The 21,561-nt window shown below is 43.6% G+C and overlaps 1 protein-coding gene across 1 annotated transcript; it reads left to right on the top strand.

Moving 5' to 3' along the window:
* Positions 1 to 35: 35 nt before the first annotated feature.
* Positions 36 to 16,408, top strand: SELENOO (selenoprotein O). The gene is made up of 9 exons (XM_067564346.1): positions 36 to 711; positions 5,544 to 5,747; positions 6,719 to 6,899; positions 10,243 to 10,373; positions 10,817 to 11,097; positions 11,307 to 11,457; positions 12,975 to 13,160; positions 14,480 to 14,636; positions 15,292 to 16,408. The coding sequence occupies exons 1-9, from the start codon at positions 107 to 109 to the stop codon at positions 15,484 to 15,486; spliced, it is 2,091 nt and encodes a 696-aa protein (XP_067420447.1). The 5' UTR covers positions 36 to 106; the 3' UTR covers positions 15,487 to 16,408.
* Positions 16,409 to 21,561: the final 5,153 nt, after the last annotated feature.

Below are 21,561 nucleotides of genomic sequence, written 5' to 3'. Positions count from 1 at the left end.
CCGGTGAAAGGCGGTGGGCGTGACCTCATTGCCTTTCCCCGCTGGAGGGGGCGGGGCAGGATCGCTGCGCCGCCCCCCTTCTGGGCCAGGGCGGGTGCCGAGGTGAATGGCCGGCGTGCTGCGGCGCGGGCGCTGCTTCTTCCTGCCTGTCCCGCTCCCGCTCGGCCTGCGCCCTCCCGGTTACTGCAGCGGCGCCATGCAGCAGCCCCCGCCCTCGCTGCCCCTCGCTGTCCAGCCGGAGAGCCCGGGGCCCGGCGCAGCCTCCTCCTCCTCCTGCGCGGCGGCGGCTCCGGCCTGGCTCGGGGCGCTGCGCTTCGATAACCGGGCGCTGCGCTCGCTGCCGCTGGACCCGTGCGAGGAGAACGTGCCGCGGCAGGTGCCCGGCGCCTGCTTCTCGCGGGTGCGGCCCAGCCCGGTGCAGAGCCCGCGGCTGGTGGCCATGTCGCTGCCCGCGCTGGCGCTGCTGGGCCTGGAGCCCCCCGCGGCCGGGGCGCTGGAGGAGGCGGAGGCCGAGGCTGCGCTGTACTTCAGCGGGAACCGGCTGCTGGCCGGCGCGGAGCCCGCCGCGCACTGCTACTGCGGGCACCAGTTCGGCAGCTTCGCGGGCCAGCTGGGCGACGGCGCGGCCATCTACCTGGGCGAAGTGCTGGGCCCGCGGGGCGAGCGCTGGGAGATGCAGCTCAAGGGGGCCGGGCTTACCCCCTTCTCCCGGTAACCCTCCGCGGCGGGGCCAGGGGGGCGGGTGAGTCGTGCTCTGCCGGGCAGGGGCTGATGGGGGCGCTGCACCCCTCCGCAAGGCCGCCTGCCCTGGAGCTTAGAAGTTCCCCTCCCGCTCGGCCTTGTGCACTGGTGTCCCCGGGGCGCCCGCGGCTCCCCTTGTGAGATGCTGCCAGGGGCTGCGCTGCAGACGTGGGGGGCTGTGCACGGTTGCTTTAAGCTGGTGCCGTTTCCAGCCCCCTCCTGTGACTCCTTCACTTCACCCCTTGGCAGCCCGTCCTGCCAAGCGTTTTGTACGGGCTGCAGTGTCCGGGCCCACAATCCTTTTGCTGCCTCTGCACTGCAGGAAATGCCTTGCCCCAGTGTCCACTACTGGTGTGGTTGCAGTGGTGGCAGCTGTGGGGGAGGGAGGGTGTGTTAGTGTAGATGGGGCACTCCTGTTCTTACCCTAATGACAACTCAGGAGGGTGGGTAGGGGGAGAAGTATGGTGGTGCCTAAATAGAGAGTTACATTGATTGCGTTGCTGGTCCGTTTTTCCATTTTGATAATGGGAGGACCAAGAACTGGACCTGTTTAATGTCTCTCGTGGTACACTGAGGTCATGTCTGACTAGAACAGTGGTTCCCAACCAGTTTGACTTGAGGATCACAAATATAATTTTTACAACCCTGAAGGGCCGCCAGTCTCCGCCAGCAGCCCCCCCACTCCGCACTGCAGCCAGAGGGAAGGAGTGCAGCGAGGAGGATCTCCCAGCCCTTTGGCTGCAGCAGGGAAACTGTGCGCTCCACCTGGGTCCCTAGGCAGCAGTTCCCTTCTGCAGCCAGGGGGATGGGAGATCAGTGCTCCGCTCCCTCTGGCTCCAGCAGGGACCCCAGAGCCTACGGACCCAGGCAGAGCACTGCCATGCTCCTTGCCACGGGAAGGGGAGCATTGATCTCCTGTCCCCTTGGCTGCAACAAGGAGCCTGCACTGGCAATGCGTTCTGCCTGGGTACTTAGGCAGTGGATCCCTTCTGCAGCCAGTGGGAGGGGAGCCACAGGCCACTTTGAAAGACCTCAGGGGCCACTTTGTCGGGAACCAATGGACTAGAGTGCCCATGAGTGGTGCTGCAGTGCCCAAAGAAGCTAGTGTAGGCATGAGCATGGTGCCTGGAGGGGCCACACTGAGGATGCTTACTCAGGGCGAACTGCAAAGAATAGGGCAGACAATCCTCAAAACTGGTAATTTATTCTATACTTCAATTCACCAAGCCAGTAACAAAACCACTTCTGTATTAACCGCAGTGGTTACCAAGAAGCCAAAATACAGTTCCCTTGAAGTAATCTGGGTTTTGGCTCCTATCCAGGCAGTCAAATCTAGTACAGTGAGGGATTACTGAAAACCTCATTCATCGTGCTTTAAGTTCCACCAAGCCCAAAGGACCGGACACATTGCCCAACAGGTCAATGAATATGTCAGATGTCACCCAAATGCACATGTACAGCCAATCCTTACTTGCTAAATCTAAGATTTATTAATAAAAGAAAGAAGAGTTGTTGGGGTTAAAAATCAATATACATACAGACATGAATAAAGTTTAGGTCTGTTTTGTAGCAGAGGTGATGAGGCTGCTGTTATGTAAAAGTCTTTCTGGAATCCATTTAAAAGGTTATATAGTCCAATAGGCAGTCCAGGTTTAGAGAGTTCAGATTCATCCATGAGCATTCCAGGGTGGATCCAAAGGAAGCCGGAGACCTCAATCTTGTGACTTAGACTCTCCCTGTCAAAATTTAAGTACATCTTAAATAAAAAAGGATCAGGCCCAAGGCTTCTTTTATAGTTCTGTAGCAGGCTGATAGCCTCTTGATCGTAATTGTCACAGCAGGGCCTTCCTTAGATGAAGAATAGGTAATATATATTGTTTTGAAGTTAATTTTCTGTTTCCTATGCGTACAAAGGTAGCCAGTTGCATTCATTCACATAAGGCAATTAGCCGTTCAAACTATCAAGGTATTTCATTATATCAGATAATTGAGCTGAAGACTATGTAAATAATATTTCCTGCAGCATCTTACATCTTTGAGTCAATAAAATATAGTAACAAATCATTAAAAGACAGGAACAGAATTTTAGAATCTACATTGTTAAACTTCTAACAAGATATAGGTAAACACACAAAATACATTTAGCAACTATTCTTTGATTCTCAATACAAGGTAATAGGCTGGAGATTGCTAGCCTGATTTACCTTTCTTTGATACCCACACACAAGTAAATTGTCTTAATTACCATTATAGTGTCTCCTGCTAAGGAGTTAGGGGGTTATACACAGGTTGCCTGATCTGCCAGACTTTTATGAAAGGATTGGGTCAACACCTTCCATGTATATTATAAAAAAAAAAAAAGTTTAGGGAATAAATAAAAAATGGTTGAGAAGTTTGTATGCAATTCAATGACTACCATCATACATTTCAAAACCAACCATTCACTCTCAACCCCATATACCTAATCTGTTATGAGTGCAATTCTTATATGTTTGTAATTCCCATCATAAATAAAATCTTCAATATATGTTTGGCAGGCCAGGCATGTAAGCCAGTGCCAGTTAAACCAGTCAATGTATGACTTTCCATACCAAATTATTTAACATGTGTAATCTTTCTTGCCATAATCTTATTGTTTACATCCTCTGTATTTTAGTGTCAGTTATTTAGCTGTTTTAAGTTCAGCTGGTTCAAAAAAACTCAAACTCTGAAAATTGAAGTCCAGAAGTAGTCTACAATTAGCAGAAAAAAAATCACTGTTTAGATGCACTTCTACTAGCTTCAGAAACTGTAGACATCCGGGGGCCATGGGCCAGTTTGAAAACTACTGCAGTAACTTGTGTTCAGTGTTGGCTTATCTTCAAACTAGATTGTTTGTCAGTAGCATGAGATAAGTAAACCATGTCAACATTTAATGTCCATTTTTAAGGGGGGAAATGGGGAAAGGTTACTTTCTCAGCTAATTCTAAAGTCGTAGTCATTTCTTTAAAAGGACAGAGTCAACTTCAGTAATAGACATTGCTAATAAAACCTTAGATTAAATAACTAAATTTTAAAAATTCAGTTAGCTTATTTTGCTTGTTTATATTTTGTGTTTTTTGCAGTTTGGATAATGAGAATCATAGCCTTGTAGGACTGGAAGGGACCTTGAGGGGTCTTCTAGTCCAGTCCTCTGCACTCAAAGCAAGACTAAGTATTACCTAAACCATCCCTGACAGGTGTTTGGTGATTTTTAAGAGCAGATTAGACAATGATGAAGATTCCACAACTTCCCTAGGCAATTTATTTCAGTGCTTAACTACTCTGACAATTAGGAGGCTTTTCTTAATGACAAACGTAAACCTCCCTTGCTGCAATTTAAACCCATTGCTGCTTGTCCTATCCTCAGAAGTTAACGAGAACAGTTTTTCTCCCTCTTCCTCGTAACAACCTTTTATGTACTTGAAAACTGTTATCAGGTCTCCCATCAGTCTTCTCTTCTCCCGATTAAACAAACCCAATTTTTTCTATCTTCCCTCATAGATCATGTTTTCTAGACCTTTTATCATTTTTGTTGCTCTTCTCTGGACTTTCTCCAATTTGTCCACATATTTCCTGAAATGTGGTGCCCAGAACTGGACACCAGTCCAGTTAAGGCCTGATCAGCATGGAGTAGAGCAGAATAATTACTTGTGTCTTGTGTCTTTCTTACAACACTCCCTCTATTATATAGTTTTGCAGCAGTGTTACACTGTTGATTCATATGTAGCTTGTGATCCATTGTGACCCCTCCAGTACCCTTTCCATAATACCCCATAGGCAATTATTACCCATTTTGTATGTGTGAAACTGATTGTTCATTCTTAAATCGAGTGTTTTGCATTCGTCCTTATTGAACTGCATCCTACTTACTTCAGACCATTTCTCCAGTTTGTCCAGATCACTTTGAATTTTAATCCTGTCCTCCAAAGCACTCACAACCCCTCCCAGCTTGGTATCATTCACAAAGTTTGTAAGTGTACTCTCTATGCAATTTTCTAAATTGTTGATGAAGATATTGAACAGAACCGGACCCAGAACTGATCCCTGTGGGACCCCACTCAATATGTTCTTCTAGCTTGACTGTGAACCACTGATGATTACTTTCTGGGAACGGTTTTCCAACCAGTTATGCACCTCTTTTATGGTAGTTCCATCTAGGTTGTAATTCTCTAGGTTGTTTATGAGAAGGTAATGTGAGACCGTATCAAAAGCATTACTAAAATCAAGCTATGTCTCTGAAAAACTGCCAACTCTCTTGAACTGTTTTTCCCCTTAGACTTGCTTCCCAAGGGAGCTACCTACCAACTCCCTGAGTTTGCTGAAGTTTGCCTTCTTGAAATCCGTTATCTTTATTGTGCTGTTTTGTCTCCTACCATATCTTAGAATCATGAACTCTATTATTTCATCATCACTTTCACACAAATTGCCTTCCACTTTCAAATTCTCAACCAGTTCCTTCTTATTTGTCAAAATCAAATCTAGAACAGCCTCTCCCCTAGTAACTTTCTCCACCTTCTGAAATAAAAAATTCTATATGAATGTTGGTATTAATACCAAAAATAAATGTTACCATTAAGAAGATAGTATTGCGCAGTGTAAATAGAGACTAGGAGTGAGGAGATTCTGGGTTCTGTTGTGACTTTGGGCAAGTAACTTGACTTTTGGGCCTTCATTTCTCTACCTAGAAAATGGGGGTCATGATACCCTGCTTTTGTAAAGGGTTTTGGGATGTAGAAAGGAGATGTTCTACACAAGAGCTAAGTAGTATTTTTTGATTACAGACAAGCTGATGGTCGAAAGGTCCTGCGGTCGAGTATAAGAGAATTTCTGTGCAGTGAGGCCATGTTTCATCTAGGAATACCTACAACAAGGGCTGGAACGTGTGTAACATCTGATTCAAAAGTTGTTCGGGACATATTCTATGATGGAAATCCAAAAAATGAAAGATGCACAATTGTCTTGAGAATAGCTTCCACGTTTATAAGGTAAAGAGAAACCTATTTTCAATTTTTTTCTTGTTAAAACAAAACCAACATCCTGTTTGAAATATACTGTTTCTCTGACAAGACCATCTGTGTATGATTCTCATCCAGGGATTTTAGCTCTTTAGTGCTAGGCTGGTGGAACTCTGTGTTTTCCAGCCAACAGATGGGATGCACCCGCATCTTTGCACACTGCCAGATAAACATTGATTAGTAGGGAGTAAAACAAAAAATCAAGATGTGGTGTTGTGAAAAGTGGAGTTAAGCCTCATAAATTAAAAAAAAAAATTATTGCCCAAATCATGACAAACAGCCTCCTTTTTGATACTCCTAATGCTGGTGGGTGGTTATTATGTGGAAGAGGACTATTTTAAAAGCTACTTAATAAAGGGTTCTGTGATAAAGAATAAAATTGTCAAAATCTAGGTCTTGATAAATGTTATCTTTCTTTTCTGGCTTGGTGACTGTACATATTAGAGATGGAATGTTATTCCTGCTTGAAACCATATTAGGATTCTATGGAATATCTGCAGTCCCTTGCAAAGTAACAAATTCCTAATGAAAGGTTGAGGAATAGGAAATATATAAAGCTTGGAAAATTTCTTGCACAACAGTGATAACTTTTTTGCAAGATGTCTTTCATTTGTAGTATAGGCAGTATTTTATTTTAGTTTGCTGTTACTTTTTAAAATATGTTCACCACACAATCATTATCTTCCACTGAATGTTTTAAAGAAGCTTTTAAGAATTAGTCATTAATGCTCACTAGGGCCCCTGTTCCTTCAATTGGCCATACGTGGATACACACCTTTGCTGTGTGGAGCTTCAGTGGGGCTGTATTATTTTGATGCTCTCTGTCTTTGCAAGACTGGGGCCTAAACTCAGGAGATGGTATGATTGTAATGAAACGTCTGAATGGTAGTTTATTGCTGTAATATAAATGAATAAGAAGTGTCTTAATTATTTTAAAACAGGTTTGGATCTTTTGAGATTTTTAAACCTACAGATGAATACACAGGACGCAAAGGTCCCAGTGTTAACCGAAATGATATTCGAATACAGATGCTTAATTATGTGATCAGCAGTTTCTATCCAGAAATCCAGCAGGCTCACTCTGACAACAGTGTTCAGAGAAATGCTGCTTTCTTCAGAGAGGTATGAGGCTGATAATTCTTTCCTTTCATGGTACTTGTAGAAATAGGGTATAAGAACTTTATCTTGTGAGTAATATAGGCTGGTTAACTTTTTATGATTTTTTTTTCTTTTGGTTATCTTAACATTACTATTGTTTTTGGAGAAAACACTCCTGATGGAACTGTATATTGAAAAGTACCTAAGAAATCACTTACATCAAAAGTCTCCTGGCTTGTGAAGAGCTGTACAAGACTGCTCATAGTAAATTGGAATAAATTGCCTAAGGAGGTTGTGGAATCTCCATCATTGGAAATTTTTAAGAGCAGGTTAGACAAACACCTGTCAAGGATGGTCTGATATTACTTAGTCCTGCCGTGAGTGCAGGGGATCGGACTAGCTGACCTCTCGAGGTCCCTTCCAGCCCTATGATTCTGTGAGTGCTTCAGAATGCTGGAGTGGTCTAGACTCTGGCTGATGACAAGGTAATGATTTAGAATATAAAAAGGTCACTTCCTGTCTCTTCTCATTTTGTAATATGGAAGGAAAAAAGGATGTTGACTGAGAACAATGTAACTTCAAGGTTTACAATTTAAATGCTCAAAAGTCAGAACATTCAGTTATGCTTTTCCCCTCTCAAATTTCAGATCTCTGCTCCAAAGCATAGGGGTGCAAGACCTTTTCAAAGAAAAGGTCACCAGTGTTTTTCAAAACAAAGGCAAAACAACATATTTTTCTCTTTCTTGGAAATGATATATTTTTCCCCAAAAACTCAGCCTGAGGCAGATACCTGACATTGAAAATTTCAGACCAGACAGTTAAAGTTTTGGTAGATAAAAGCAACTGAGTACAGGGTCTTATGATGGAAGTGTTGAACAACCTTAATAGGCAGGGCTGACATCCCTGCCTATAATATATAAAATGCTTTTGTTTCCTCTTTTGCTCTGAGAAGGAAACTGACTATACAAGAAAAATAGTAAAAGTGAGTGCATTTGATATCACTTTGTGAATAGAGAAAAGAGATTACATTCTTCCAAATCTTGGTTACAGTAGTTTTAGATGCCTGTTTACATTTACCCCTGTTAAAAATGGCATTTTAAAGTGGTAGGCTTCAGTTACATTATAACAACTTGCTTCCCAAGCTCTTTTTGTAAAAATCAGTAATTGTAGAAATTGGCGATGGGGAGAATGGATGTTAAATGAAGGTAGAGCACAGACAACCTCATTCTAATCAGCGCGCACTGCTTTGGAAATTACCCTGTTTTAATTGCATTACAGGCTTTTCATTGGCAGTTTAAAAAACCAACAACAAAACTTGGCTAGAATTACAAATAATTGTATGCAGTTATACTGTGCAGTTATGCATTTCTTTATCATTCAGGGGGCTTTTGTTTTCATCTTTGTGCTTCATTTTACTCGGTGGTGGTGGTATATCTTTGGCATAGAGCCATAGTGCAGTGTGGGGTCACCCACACTTGTTTATAGCATATTACCAATCAGTTCTGTACATATGCAGCTTCTTGGAGTATCTTGTGGCATGTGGCTTTTCATTGCCCTTCTGAGCAGCATGGAAACCATATAAAGTGTTTTGCTTGAAAGCACTGTAATGCATACAAGCGAGGGACCTGGAAAATGGTGGGGAGGGATGCATAAAGTTAAGGTTTCTAAAATGTTTCCATTCTAAATCTTCCTTTCAGTTTCTCCCAACTTCCAGGAACTTTGTTCCCTGGGGCTGAAATTTTCCAGACTTCATCTCTGCCCCAGTTGGTTGATTTTGATGAAAGTTTAAGCAAGGACAGTTTTGCCATTTTTGACAATCAGTGTTGTGTAAAGATGCCCTTACTGTTATAAAAATACTTTTGCTATATTAAACAGCTCTAGAAGAAAGGATGGGAAGTTTGAAATTTGACAGGTTGATAGGTGTTTTGGAAGTGAAGTCAGTAATCTGGTGCAAATACGTTTTAATATGACCAGGTTTTGAGAGTTTGAAAATCATAATCCATGCCACGTGATTTTGTAGTGATAGCAGTTCAGTTCAGTAATATATTTACAAATTAGATTTATTTTAAAAGTTAAAATAACTTTTTGTTTTAGTTTTCACAGAACAGACTTAATTTTGGTTGGCAGATACTGAAATAAAGAAATTGATATGTTATTTAATAATATTGCATCCTTTTCTCTATGCCCCAGCTAATCTGTGCACTGCAGAAACAATACTATGGGAAAGTAATTAAAAGACTATTGTAATGCATGGATACAATGAGGAAGAGTTCATCTTGTATGTGAAACTTCAATTTTGGCATTCCTGACTTTTTTGTTTAACTTTGCATCCTTATTATTTCCTTAGCATAGTTAAGGAATGTGATATTCCCCCATCGAAAAATCTAATACTGATGATCCTTATATAACACTTCTGCATTTCTGTAAACCTTGTCTGTTGTACCCAGTACCTTTTGAAATAAGATTCATTTTACTTTGCATTTTCTGCCTAGACTTGCACTTGATTTTTTCTCCCCAGACTTCCGCTTCCTCTTATGGGGAATCATACAGCTCTTGTTATGGAAGTAGAAGTGGGCAGCAGGGGATATTTGTTGCAAAGACTGGATTAATGTAGGTTTATCCAGTTTGGACCATTTTAGCTAAACTTAGTCTAGTGGTTCTGACCTTCTTTTGTGGAAGCCCTCCTTCTGATTGTTAGATAGGTGCCCTTAGTTTCATCGTGTGCTAGTAGTCACTTCCCTTGTTGTTTCACTCTAAGCCTCTTGTATCTGTTTTTTTTATTTCTCTGGTTCCCACTTCTTCCACACACACCCCCCCACTTCCAAACTCAACTAGGAGGCTACATGCTAAAGGAGGGTGAGGGACCTTTGTGGATCATAGGGCCAAGTTGCATGGCCTGGCTTTCCATGGTAGATGTAATAGGAAAGAAAACGCTATTGGGGGGGGGAAAGTGGGAGTGGAAAATAGGGTGATAATAAACAAAGGAAACAGACACCCAGCATTTAGGCTAATGAAACTTATTTTGTTTAACTTATTTTGAGGGGCAGATTCTGTTCCCACTGAAGTCAGTAAGAGTTTTGATATTTATTTCAATAAGAGTAGACCTTTAGTTTGGGGGAGATGCTGCTACAATGCTGTTGTTGCTCGGATTTGGGATAAATCACTGTTTGCTTTTGGACAAATAACTATGTTAGTGGAGCAGGAGGGCCATACCTCAGTGAAAGTAACTTTTTTCCTGAACTTGAAGCCCTACATTGTAATGTAATAGCATCTTGTAAAATAACAGTGCTTAGGTTAAAATGGTAGATCCCTTGAAATGTATAGAAATTTCTAAGTCATATTCAAAGTTGAAGTGTTTGTTTTTTAGGTAACAAAGCGGACTGCAAGGATGGTTGCTGAATGGCAGTGTGTTGGGTTTTGCCATGGTGTGCTGAATACAGATAACATGAGCATAGTAGGACTTACTATTGACTACGGCCCTTTTGGGTTTATGGACAGGTCAGTATAGCTTAATTATTTGAAATGTACAACCGTGTGTTTGCTGTGCAAAATAATCCTCATGCTTTTTCTGTTTGCTTTCATTCCTTTTCAACATCCTCCTAAGTGGATTTATTAACCCTTATTTGTGGTGAGTCCAATTAAGTTGGCTCTCATTGTTTGTATTCCTTGACATAATCTTTTCTAACCTTCTGTAGCTGTCACGTCTGTACATGTCTAAACTGTTCATTTTCTAACATGGTTCTTTTCTGTATTTGAAAAGCCTTGGGTTTACTCTGAGGAAGAGCAATGCAAGCACATGCTTAGATGAATAGTTGTAGAGGAATGTGAGCACTAAAAGCACTCTTCCTTCTTGGACTTTCTAGTCTCCTAAAGGATCTAATACAGTATATACACTCAGTTAACTAGAAGACGAATGCTAACCATTTCTTCTTTGTCTGCAGATACGACCCTGAACACATTTGCAATGGTTCAGATAATACAGGGCGCTATGCTTATAACAAACAGACAGAGATCTGCAAGTGGAATCTAGGGAAGCTTGCTGAAGCTTTAGTCCCAGAGCTGCCCTTGGAGATCAGTGAACTCATTCTCAAAGAGGAGTATGATGCAGAATTTGAGAGGCATTATTTGCAGAAGATGAGGAAGAAGCTAGGTCTCATTCATTTGGAATTAGAAGATGATGATAAACTGGTCTCTGAATTTCTAGAAACTATGCATCTCACAGGTTAGTGATGAAAATAACAGGACATAACTTGGTAGTCTTGTGTACCATGTTAGAAAAATAACTGTTGGTAAGAGACTCGCATCCCACTGACCACAAATTAACCTTGCTTCAAAAATTTGGATGGATCTGGTAGGAACAAATTAGACTATAAACTTTAAGTTGAATTAAATTAACTGTCTTATGTCTGAACAATAAAATCTTGTGTTCAGGTGGAGACTTTACAAATACTTTCCGTTTGCTGAGCCCTTTCTCGCTAGATTCTGATCCTCTAAAATTGGAAGATTTCCTTGAAAAGATTGCCATGCAGTGTGCTTCCATGGAAGAATTAAAAGTTACTTTCAGGCCTCAGATGGATCCAAGGTACAACTGAAGTAAACAGTGACCATTTTGATATGTGTCTTCAGGCATACTATCGATACTATAGCTGATTTTTGTATTCTTTTTAATGTTTAAGTGAGTTTAGTGACTTTAAAGGTGCTGGAGTTGCAGTCAGGCTGTCCACAGACCAGGAACAGAATGATCAGTAGCAGTGCAGTTTCCTGTGTTGCCCTGCCATGGCATTTCAAACATGGCCTGAGAGACTAGTTGTCTTTTTCCACGCTTGGCTTATCTGCTGAGTAAGCTAATGAATGTGCCAAATTTGGTAGTTTTGTAATAAGGACACAATTCACTAAGAACTAGATTTAAATCACCAAAACCCCTTTCACATGTACTGCCAACAAGCTGACAGGCAGCAATAGCTTTCGGTCACTAACATCCTGTGCTAAATACAATTAAAATATATATTAGATGCTCTGCATACTGTTACAAATCCCCAGAACCATCCAGTTTCCATCTTTAGGGCCAAATTCACTGGTACACTGCAGCTGCTCTGCACCACTCAGCAATACAGAGCAGTGGTAAACCTGGCTCTGGTGGCCAGTTACATAGGGATTACAGCTGCTCTGTATCATGGAGAGCAGACAGAGCATACTAGTGAAACTGTCCCTTCATGTTCTCCATCGTTTCTAGTATAATAGATTTTATATATTTTTCTAGGATCTATTGTTTCCCTGTTGGTTTGATAGACGTTTTGTGTGCCTAATGGTGCAGAAGCCAGCATAGTTACATTTACCCTTTTTCTCAGAATTGTCAGTATGAATAAAGAAGTGTCTGTGAGTTAAGTTCTGCTTGTAGCAGTAAGAATGTTTGTACATGTGTGATGTCACACCGAGGTGCTGGTGGTTATTTTTCACCTTGGAGTAGATAGGCAGTTGAGTTCCAGCAATGATGTGGTAAATTGAAAAAGGAGGAAATTAACGCCAGTTGATATTACTGGATTATAATTTTAAGGTAGACCAAATCTGGAGCCTAAACATAAATCTTTTAATAAAAATTAAATCTGTTGATTATACATGAAGCAGTCTCTTTGGAATACTGTAGTCAGAGGAGCATCAGAAGTAATGAATAAATTACAGTAGTATGAAAGCACTATTATGCCATTATGCCATCCCATTATTATGCCATCCCATTATGCTTGGCACTTCACAAACACAAGGCTGATTTCATAGCTGTCTTGGGCATTTGGACACACAATTCTCTAATTTCAGTAGGAATTGTGCATCTAAATCCCCTAGGTGGCTTTGAAATCTCAGCCTTATAATCTAGGTTTGACACAACACATGAAGTGGATTAAACAAATGGGAAGAGAGAGGTAACAGTAAAAACAGTGTATTTTTACATAATAAATTAGTCTTTATTGTGGGGGGATTGGATATTTAGCTTCGCTGACAAAAACATTATTTGGATTGCTTGCTTAACTAGTCTGGTTACAAAAAGCCAGTCCTTGCCTCTTAGTGTGAGTTTAACATCTGATATAATTTTTCTCTTCCCTGCAGACAACTTTCCATGATGCTAATGTTGGCTCAGTCTAATCCTCAACTGTTTGCGTTAATTGGAACAAAAGCTAATATAAATAAAGAATTAGAACGCATAGAACAATATTCTAAACTGCAGCAGTTAACAGCAGCTGATTTACTCAGTAGAAATAAAGAACACTGGAAAGAGTGGCTGCAGAAGTACAGGTGAGATTATTATATATTGCCTGCAGTACATTTGTGCAGTGTCGTATCTACTGAGCAATAGTACGTAACCCTCTGCAAATACGCGACAGCATGGCCCCAGCCTCAAAAGCCTTACAAGATAGAACAGATGCAGGTGAAGCCGGAAGAAATACAATGTGAATAAGCTATGAAAGTTAGAATAAAATACCCACATGCTCAATGTTATTTTTCCATGGAAATTTCAGAAGTTAATTAGCATTAAATTTAGTTTGGTGCATTGGTACACATACATTTAGATGCAATCGGGTGTTTTGACTTTGTTAAATCTAGGGTATACCTAAACTTGATTGTATTAGTTTGGATCAGTGTGTGCATCAGTAAATATTATTATTAAAACATAGCTTACACCAATGCTGTCCAACCGTTAGCATAGTTCACCCATCTAATAGTTCTTGCCCTTGAAGGAAAAACCCACACAATAATAGGTAAAGCAACTGAAAAGACGCAATACTCTTACTGCCAAGGTTTATTGTATTTGAATTTAGAAGAGCATGTTTGTGAAGTAAAGTAAAGCAAACAATGGGGCCACATTCTCTATACCACTGAGGCCACTTTGTGCTTCATAGATGTGCCCAGAGGCTTTAAGATAGCTGGAGATTTTTGACAGAAATCCTCTTGTGTAGGTGGGAATTGCTGCTGGCACAAAGCGGTTGGTATAGTGTAGCCGCCTATTACACCAGCAGTGTAACTTACGGCAGGCGGAGCCTGCTTTAACTTCTGACAGCAGTCACAACTGGCTCCCTGTAATCAACCCTCTTCACTATGTCTGAGAATCATAGCAGGATTAAATACCAGTCATAGAACTGATTCTTGATCCCATCTCTACCACTGTAAGCATGCAAGAAACATAAATATACAATAAAAGTGCATAGAAAAAAGTTTGAATTGATTCCTGAAAGTGCAGAAACACTCCTATTATGACTCATGTAGCATGTTTTACCTGTCCAGATTTCAAATAAGCAGTGATGTTTTCAAATATGTGAAGTCTTCAAGGGCAATGTTGTGTGTGCCTGCCACTTAGCACAAGCTGCACACTTCATTTTGCTGTAGTTGGTAGATGCTGACACAGGTTCTTAACTGAGGTGGGAAGTAGTTTTTGTGGGTAAAATTTTAAAATGGCTGAGTTTTTCAGACCAGCAGGGAGGATCGTAGGCCCATGTTCTTATCATCTTGAAATTCCCGTTTGCACTTGCTAATTCAGGAAAATAAGGCCCAAATTTTAAAAACAGAATCTTGAACCAAAGAAAACTTTTAATTTGTTTCTGCTTGCTTATTTTCAGAGTCCGATTGGAAAAAGAGATAGAAAGTGTTAGTGATGCTGATGTCTGGAATTCTGAACGCGTGAAGATTATGAATTCAAACAATCCAAAATATATCTTGAGAAATTACATTGCACAAAATGCCATTGAAGCAGCTGAAAATGGAGACTTCACAGAGGTGCAGTAATATTATTTAACATTACTGTATATGCATGATACTTCAGAAAATAGACACCACCTCCTCTAAGGAATTTTAAAATCCAGATTAGACGTTGCATAACATGCAGCAAGGTTAAAAGAGGAAAAAATACAATATGAAGGGCCAAATTCTTTTGAACTACATGTGATCTGGTGAATTAAAGCAGGGAGGTAGGAACTTCTGATTTTTCAACACCTGTTCTGCATTGACTGGCTGTAGGACTATGGGCAAGCCATTTTTGCATCTATAAAATGGACTCTTAACTCTCAGGAATGTTGAGAATTAGTTTGTACTTAAACCCTGTTTGACAAATGGTATTTTAAAATGTGATAACTTTTGATCATATTTAGCTCAACACACGTTTGAATGCTACAGTGTGTAGATACAATTAACCTGTGTATAGTATTAATGCTAATGTAAAGGTGTCAGGTACTTTATTTTGAAGAATATAAGCTTCTCAATTGCTGTTACTCAAACTGAATTTCATGAAGGCTACAATAGACTAAAATAATTGCAGATCTCTATATTCAGTTTAAGTGATATCAACATATGTTATTTCATCTTCCATTTGTAGCTCTTCATAGGCTGCTTATCCATCCAAGTTTCAGTCTTTCCCTTCTTAATTTCTCCCTAGGTCAGAAAGGTTTTGAAACGCTTGGAAAATCCATTTGAAGAGACAGAAGGTCTCACTGAGGTACAAGAAGAGCCAGAAGAGGAGGAAACAGTTGCAGCAGCTGCCACTTGTGCTCCAGTGTCCAGCAGCAGACTTCCATATAGCAGTAAACCTCCTCTCTGGGCTTCAGAACTCTGTGTTACATGATCTTCATAACTGCCTTGTTTGATTTTTCACTGTAAACTGGAGATTTTGATCCTTCTTCAGCAGTGGAAAATCGAACAAGGCAAAATCGAAGTGCTGTTATGTCATTGAAACAGTTCATTTGGATGTATCTGCAACCACACTTCAGCAGCAATGCTTATTTTGAAGCATTCATGGATCATAGGTTTAATAGACCAGTGACAATCAACAGTCCAACTACATTATTAGATTAATGTTCGGCGAACTAAACAACTTTCCTTTCTCCTCACCACATTGTAAATAGTGATACCTTAGGTGTAGGTGTACAATGATTTTTGAACATCCAAATGTAACTGTTTTTATGTGAAGACAAAAATAACAAATCAGAAATCTGATCTATTTTTGACTGATAATGAACTAATAGTACTGTACTTATTCCCAAAATGTGTTAAATGCTTTTACTCTGCAGGGATGTCTGATCTTCCTTAATGGAGGAATAGTCTTATCATTGCTTATCTGAAGCTATGTTTCCTTTAATTGAGTAGTTCCTTTCTTGTGAACCTTCATATTAACATCAATCTTTTTTTTTTTTTTTTTTTTTTTTTAAAGAGAATTTTTGTCTGCTGGGGTGGGAAGAAAAGCAACTGAGCATAATTTTTGTATAATATACAGTATAAAAATCAGAATTGAGGGGGACAATACTTATTTGCACTTGGAAGTCCTGGCAGAAAAATATATTCAGCTTTAATATATTTGTGTATGATATACTCATAAATATTTATTAAAACCTTGGACTGCAACTTGTGTGCCAGTTGACTTAAACAAGATCACGTGGCCAACTTAGCTTCTTCTAAACTATGCAGTACTTAAAGTAAACGTTCGTTATCTATGATTATTTATGCTGTTGATGCAATTCCTTCTACATTAAACTGGCACGTGTACTTGTTCACCATTATTCAAGGGGATTTTTGCATTCATACTGTCTTGTTGTGCATCTTAGGCCTCGTCTACACTAGACTGTTTTATCAACAAAACAGTGGTGGTGTACACAGTGCAATCACATGCCACCGCCGCCGCCCCCCCCCCCCCCCCCCCCCGACAGAACTGCCATTTTTTTGACAAAATAAAACCACCTTGACGAGAGGCATAGAGCTTTTTTCGGCAAAGTTTAAGTGACAGAGCATCAGTGAAGACACTGCACTTTGGTTATATCACTGTAAATGGCCTCCGGACTACCTCATGATGCCCATCATGACCGCTCTCCTGAGCAGTTTGAACTCAAAGCCCCAGGAAGTTTTCAAGTTAACTCACCATGGAGAGTTCACTCCACAGCAGCAGCAAATGCAGTCCTGCCTCCCCTAAACTCTGGGGGGGAGGGGTGACTCCTGATGTACTGTGCAGAGCCGGGGCGGAGGTGGGAGTTGTGTCCCCCTCCCTGCCCCATGGTGTACCAGACGGATCTCTGCTGAGCTGGGGTGGGGGGACAGGGACACCAGCGATGAGCTGTCCGTGCAGCAGCTTCTGCCTCAGGATTGGTTGCTTCCAGCTGCTGCTTTCTGAACTTAGAGACAGTGATATGTGCGGACACACTCACTGTCCCCCAGCACACACTGTCTGTCTCTCTCTCTCTCATACACTCTCCCTCCTCATCCCCCACTTCTGTGGGCTTCTTGTGTTTGTGTTCAGCAGTGTCAGTTTGGCTGACAGGACAGTTTAAAAGCAGCTGACAAACTAGTAGGATGCCCATGGAATGATGGGATTCAAACAGAAACCTTAATCATGTGACACTGTGCCTGTCCCGTGAGGCATTGCAAACCCTTCCCAAAGCACTCTGCCTGCAGTTGCACAGTGGGATGGCTACCCACAGTGCACTGCTCCTTGTGTCAACAAAAGAGCTGATAGTGTGAATGTGCTTCGCTGACAGAAGGAGACAGTGAAGACACGCAATAGCGGTTTAATTACAGCAGTGACTGAGTGCCGACAAAACTTGTGTCAACAAAACTTTCTAGTGTAGACAAGGCCTTAGTCTTCCATCCATCATCACTATCTCTGGAAATGTAGCATTGAAAGCTGCCATTCTAGTACTCTTATGGCTAATACCTGGTCTGGCAATGTCTGAGAATATACAAATAATGCTCCTCCTGCCCCTATTGATTTTATTCAGTTTTGGCTCTGTATTTTGATGGATACTGATAATGTTTGAGGTGAAGGGGAGAGCTATAAATGTTGTATATTTTAAAATATTTAATTACATATCTGCAGTGTGAAACTGTTATTTATTAATTAAAAAATAGCATTTATGGGGTCAGAAATAGATATTGATTGGTCATAGGTCTCTCAGTGGGAAGATGTCTTCCAGAGCTAAGACAATTCAGGCTCCAGTCACCTTACTTCTGATTTTTAGTCCCGGGGGCAATAGTTGAAAGCATCATTTTTAAAATGTTAGCACTTTATATTTTTAAATGGAGATTGAATTTAAGTTTTGTTCTTAAACTTGATTTGCATGATTACCATCAGGAAGAAAGCAAAAGAAATTGAATAAAGATAAGTGTGCTAGGGAAAAAAGAGATGGCTGTAATGTCAGCAATAAGGATAAATAGGGTACTCAGACAAACCCTGAGCAGTAGTTTTTGTGCTTCAAGCTTTCTCCATGTTTTTAGTCAGCTCAGGCTGTTCTGGAGTTTTCTTCATTTGGGCATTGAAGTAATGCTGAGTTCTTCGAGTGATTGCTCATGTCCATTCCACTATAGGTGAGTGCACGCCTCCGTGCACGGTTCCCGGAACTTTTTTCCTCTTAGCAGGTCCTGTAGGGCCGACCCCCTGGAGCCCTGCGCACATACCACGGTATATGAGGCGCTGCCAGCCCTACACCCCCTCAGTTCCTTCTTTCCACCCCTGACGGTTGATGGAACAAGCCTTTCTCTCAGCAAGTACTATTCCCCTTCTTTGAATTTGTTTGTTATTCTAAGTAGTTTAGTTAGTTAAGTGTTGTTAAGTGTAGTTAGAGATAAGGCAAGTCCCTGCAGGGACTTAGAGTGACTGGGCCCCGGTTGCCAGGATTCAAGCTGTGTGCCCCCTGTGGGAAGGCCTTCCTGCTTAGCGACCCCCCACGACCACTGTCTTAAGTGCTTGGGGAGGCACACAGAAAAGCTAAGTGCAAGATCTGCAGGGCTTTTAAACCAAGGACTCAGAAGGACCGAGAAATCTGCTTAAAAGCCCTGCTAATGGAGGCAGCGCTCCACCCGGCATCCGAGCCAGCCTGCTCCACCTCGGCACCGAGCGTGACGTCGGTGCAGAGTGCACCGCCAGCACAGGCCTCAACTGGGAACTGCGCAACATCATTGGCACCGAGGAGGAAGAAGGCGTGCGCAGAGCGCGGACACTCCCTTGCACCATCGGTACGGACAGGGTCGAGTACAAAGATGCACCGAACTTGGCCCATTGAGACTCTTTCTCCGGTGCCTGCATCTCCGGTCGGGGAGCCTCCCCTGACTCCTGGGAGTGGGAGAGCGCCCCTGCCAACGCCATCAACACCGGAGGTTTTTCAGGTGGCAAGAGCCTTGTTGGCCTTGCCTACGCCGCCTATGCACCCCCCTCCGCTGAGGCAGAAGGGGCCGATGTCATGGGGGAAACCCACGTTGGGTCCCCCTGTAGGATGGTGGAGATCCCTGGTATGGGGAGGAAGATCTCCCGCTGGACGGCCACCAGGAGGTAGAGCGAAGACGCTCCCCCAGCAGTCATTCCAGGTTGGCGTTGTCAAGCTGGCCTGCTTTGACTCAGGATGAGGAGTCTCCCTCTCGGCGCCGACATCAATCCCCAGCATCAGAAACAGTGCAGGCCAGGAGGCAGCACCGGTCAAGGTCTGCCAGGCGGCGCTCGGACAGCTCCCACTCCAGATCCCCGGCACCGAGGAGTTTGCCTGCACTGAGGCGGCGCAGAACCTGGTCGCCATCGGAGGACCTGGCACCGTGCAGTCCACGACATGGAACCCAGTCACCGGAGTCTGGCTTGGCACCGTGGAGTTCAGAGCGGTGCCGGTCTCGGTCACTGAAAGGCAAACGGCACTGGAAGTCATCGGTACCGAGATGGCGCTCCGGTACCTCTAGCTCTTTGGCGCACACCTCCAGTCGTCAGCACCACTCGTGATGATGGAGGCGGTCCTCGTCATCCTCCAGGTCGGAGACGTCAAGAGGGCAGTCCCTGGCATGAAAGGGCACCCGGGACCGAGGACGTACACAGCACCGCCAGCCCAGTGGCTCGGGGTCTCCCAGGGGGTACAGTTGTTGGGAGGGCCAACACCCCCACAAAGCATCACAGCCTGTGGCGCAGTCAGCCCTGGGTTGGCCCCAGGGTCAATGGCTGCAACAATGGCCTTATTGGGCCCCATGGGGTATCCAGATGGGGCCAGGGCCCCAATCCATCTTGTCATCAGGGGTAGAGTCCATGCCTCCAGCACAGCAGGAGGCCTGTAGACACCACTCCTCGATGAGGAGTCGGATCCCATGGAGGGACCCTCAACAGATGCAACCCTTTGTCAAGAGGGGGAGTTCCTACAGGACGCACCTCGGCAGTCCTCTTCCTCCTCACTGGACGAGGCAGTGTCCCGGGACCACATGGCGCCACTGGAGGATTTCAGAAGAAGTTGGCAGAGCCCGATGGTACCCTCTTCAATGTGCTGACGGCGGCTGCCCTAGTGAGAGTGGCCCTTTCAGTTCACGAAAGGGTCCTCAAAATCATAAAGGCCCTGTAGCAAACCCCTTCCTCTGTTGCCCCTACGTCAAAGGTGGCCGAGAAAAAGTATTATGTCCTGGCCAAAGGGTTCGAGTATCTGTTCACTCACTCTGCCCTGGGAAACCTGGTGGTAGACGCGGCCAACCAGCATGACAGGCAAAGTCAGCCAGGATCCACTCCCAAGAACAAAGACAACAAAAGCTGGATTTGTTTGGGAGAAAGGTTTATTCCACGGCAAGCCTGCAGTTCAGGATTGCCAACCATCAGGCCCTCCAGGGTAGATATAATTTTAACTTGTGGGACTCCCTCAGGCGGTTTGCTGAGGCCCTGCCCCAGGACCAGGCTGCAGACTTTACCACCATCGTGGAGGAAGGAACCATGGTGGCTAGGGCAGTGACGCTGCTGACTCAGCGGGTAGGGCTATAGCTTCCGCCATCTCAATGAGAAGGTGCTTGTGGCTGCAATCCTCGGGCCTGTCCCAGGAGGTGCAGCAATCGATTCAGGACCTCCCCTTTGATGGGTCGGCCCTATTCTCTGACCAGACCAATGCAAAGCTGTACATGCCCCAGGCTTCCAGGTGTCAGTCACGGCCCCAGGCGCAGCAGCAGTTAAGGCCTCCGCCTAGGCCCTTTTAGCCCTATAGAAGTAGGGACAGAATAGGGGGTTTAGAAGGAGGAGTCAGCCCCCCAGCTCGTCAGCCCCCCAGCAGGGGCCCCCCAAGGGATCGAGCAACTGGAAGAGACAGTTTTGATGGTGCGCCTGAGGGTGTCTCCCCAACTGCTCTCCTGGATGCGCCCCGCCCCTTCCTAAACAAGTTGAGGCACGATTTCCACTTGACTGCCTCTCACCTCCCGGGCATGAGGAACGACGAGGCGGATTGCCTCAGCAGGTTGTTTCTACCCCGCTGTGACTGGTCGTTGCACCCGGAGGTAGTAACTATGATCTTCCAGAGGTGGGGTGTTCCCCAACTGGACCTACTCGCGTCAGCCTGGAACCGTGCACAGAGCCGTGCACTCACCTATAGTGGAATGACATGAGCAACACATCTCGAAGAACATCAGGTACTGGTAAGTAACCTTGTTTTTTCACTCTAACCATAATGGGTACAGTCTATGCTGTAATAAAAGACGTGCAGTACAGCTGCGGCTGGTCCAGATCAGTTGACTCAGGCTTGGGCTGGAGCCTGGGCTCTGAGACTCCCCACTATGAAATCCCTGAGCCTGAACATGTACATGCAGTTTTTAGCACTGCAAGACCTGGGTTCTGAGACTCCATGCTACTGTTTTTTTATTGCAGTGAAGACGTACCCAATGGATCACATCAAGTACCAGTAAATAGAACGCTGAAAACTTCTGCCTTGTTTTTTGGGCAGGCTTA

This window comes from Emydura macquarii, unplaced genomic scaffold (assembly GCF_026122565.2).
Source record: "Emydura macquarii macquarii isolate MOO-44397 ecotype Brisbane River unplaced genomic scaffold, CSIRO-AGI_Emac_v2 contig_2636, whole genome shotgun sequence".
Taxonomy (NCBI): domain Eukaryota; kingdom Metazoa; phylum Chordata; order Testudines; family Chelidae; genus Emydura; species Emydura macquarii.
This window is presented reverse-complemented; position numbering and strand designations above follow the sequence as displayed.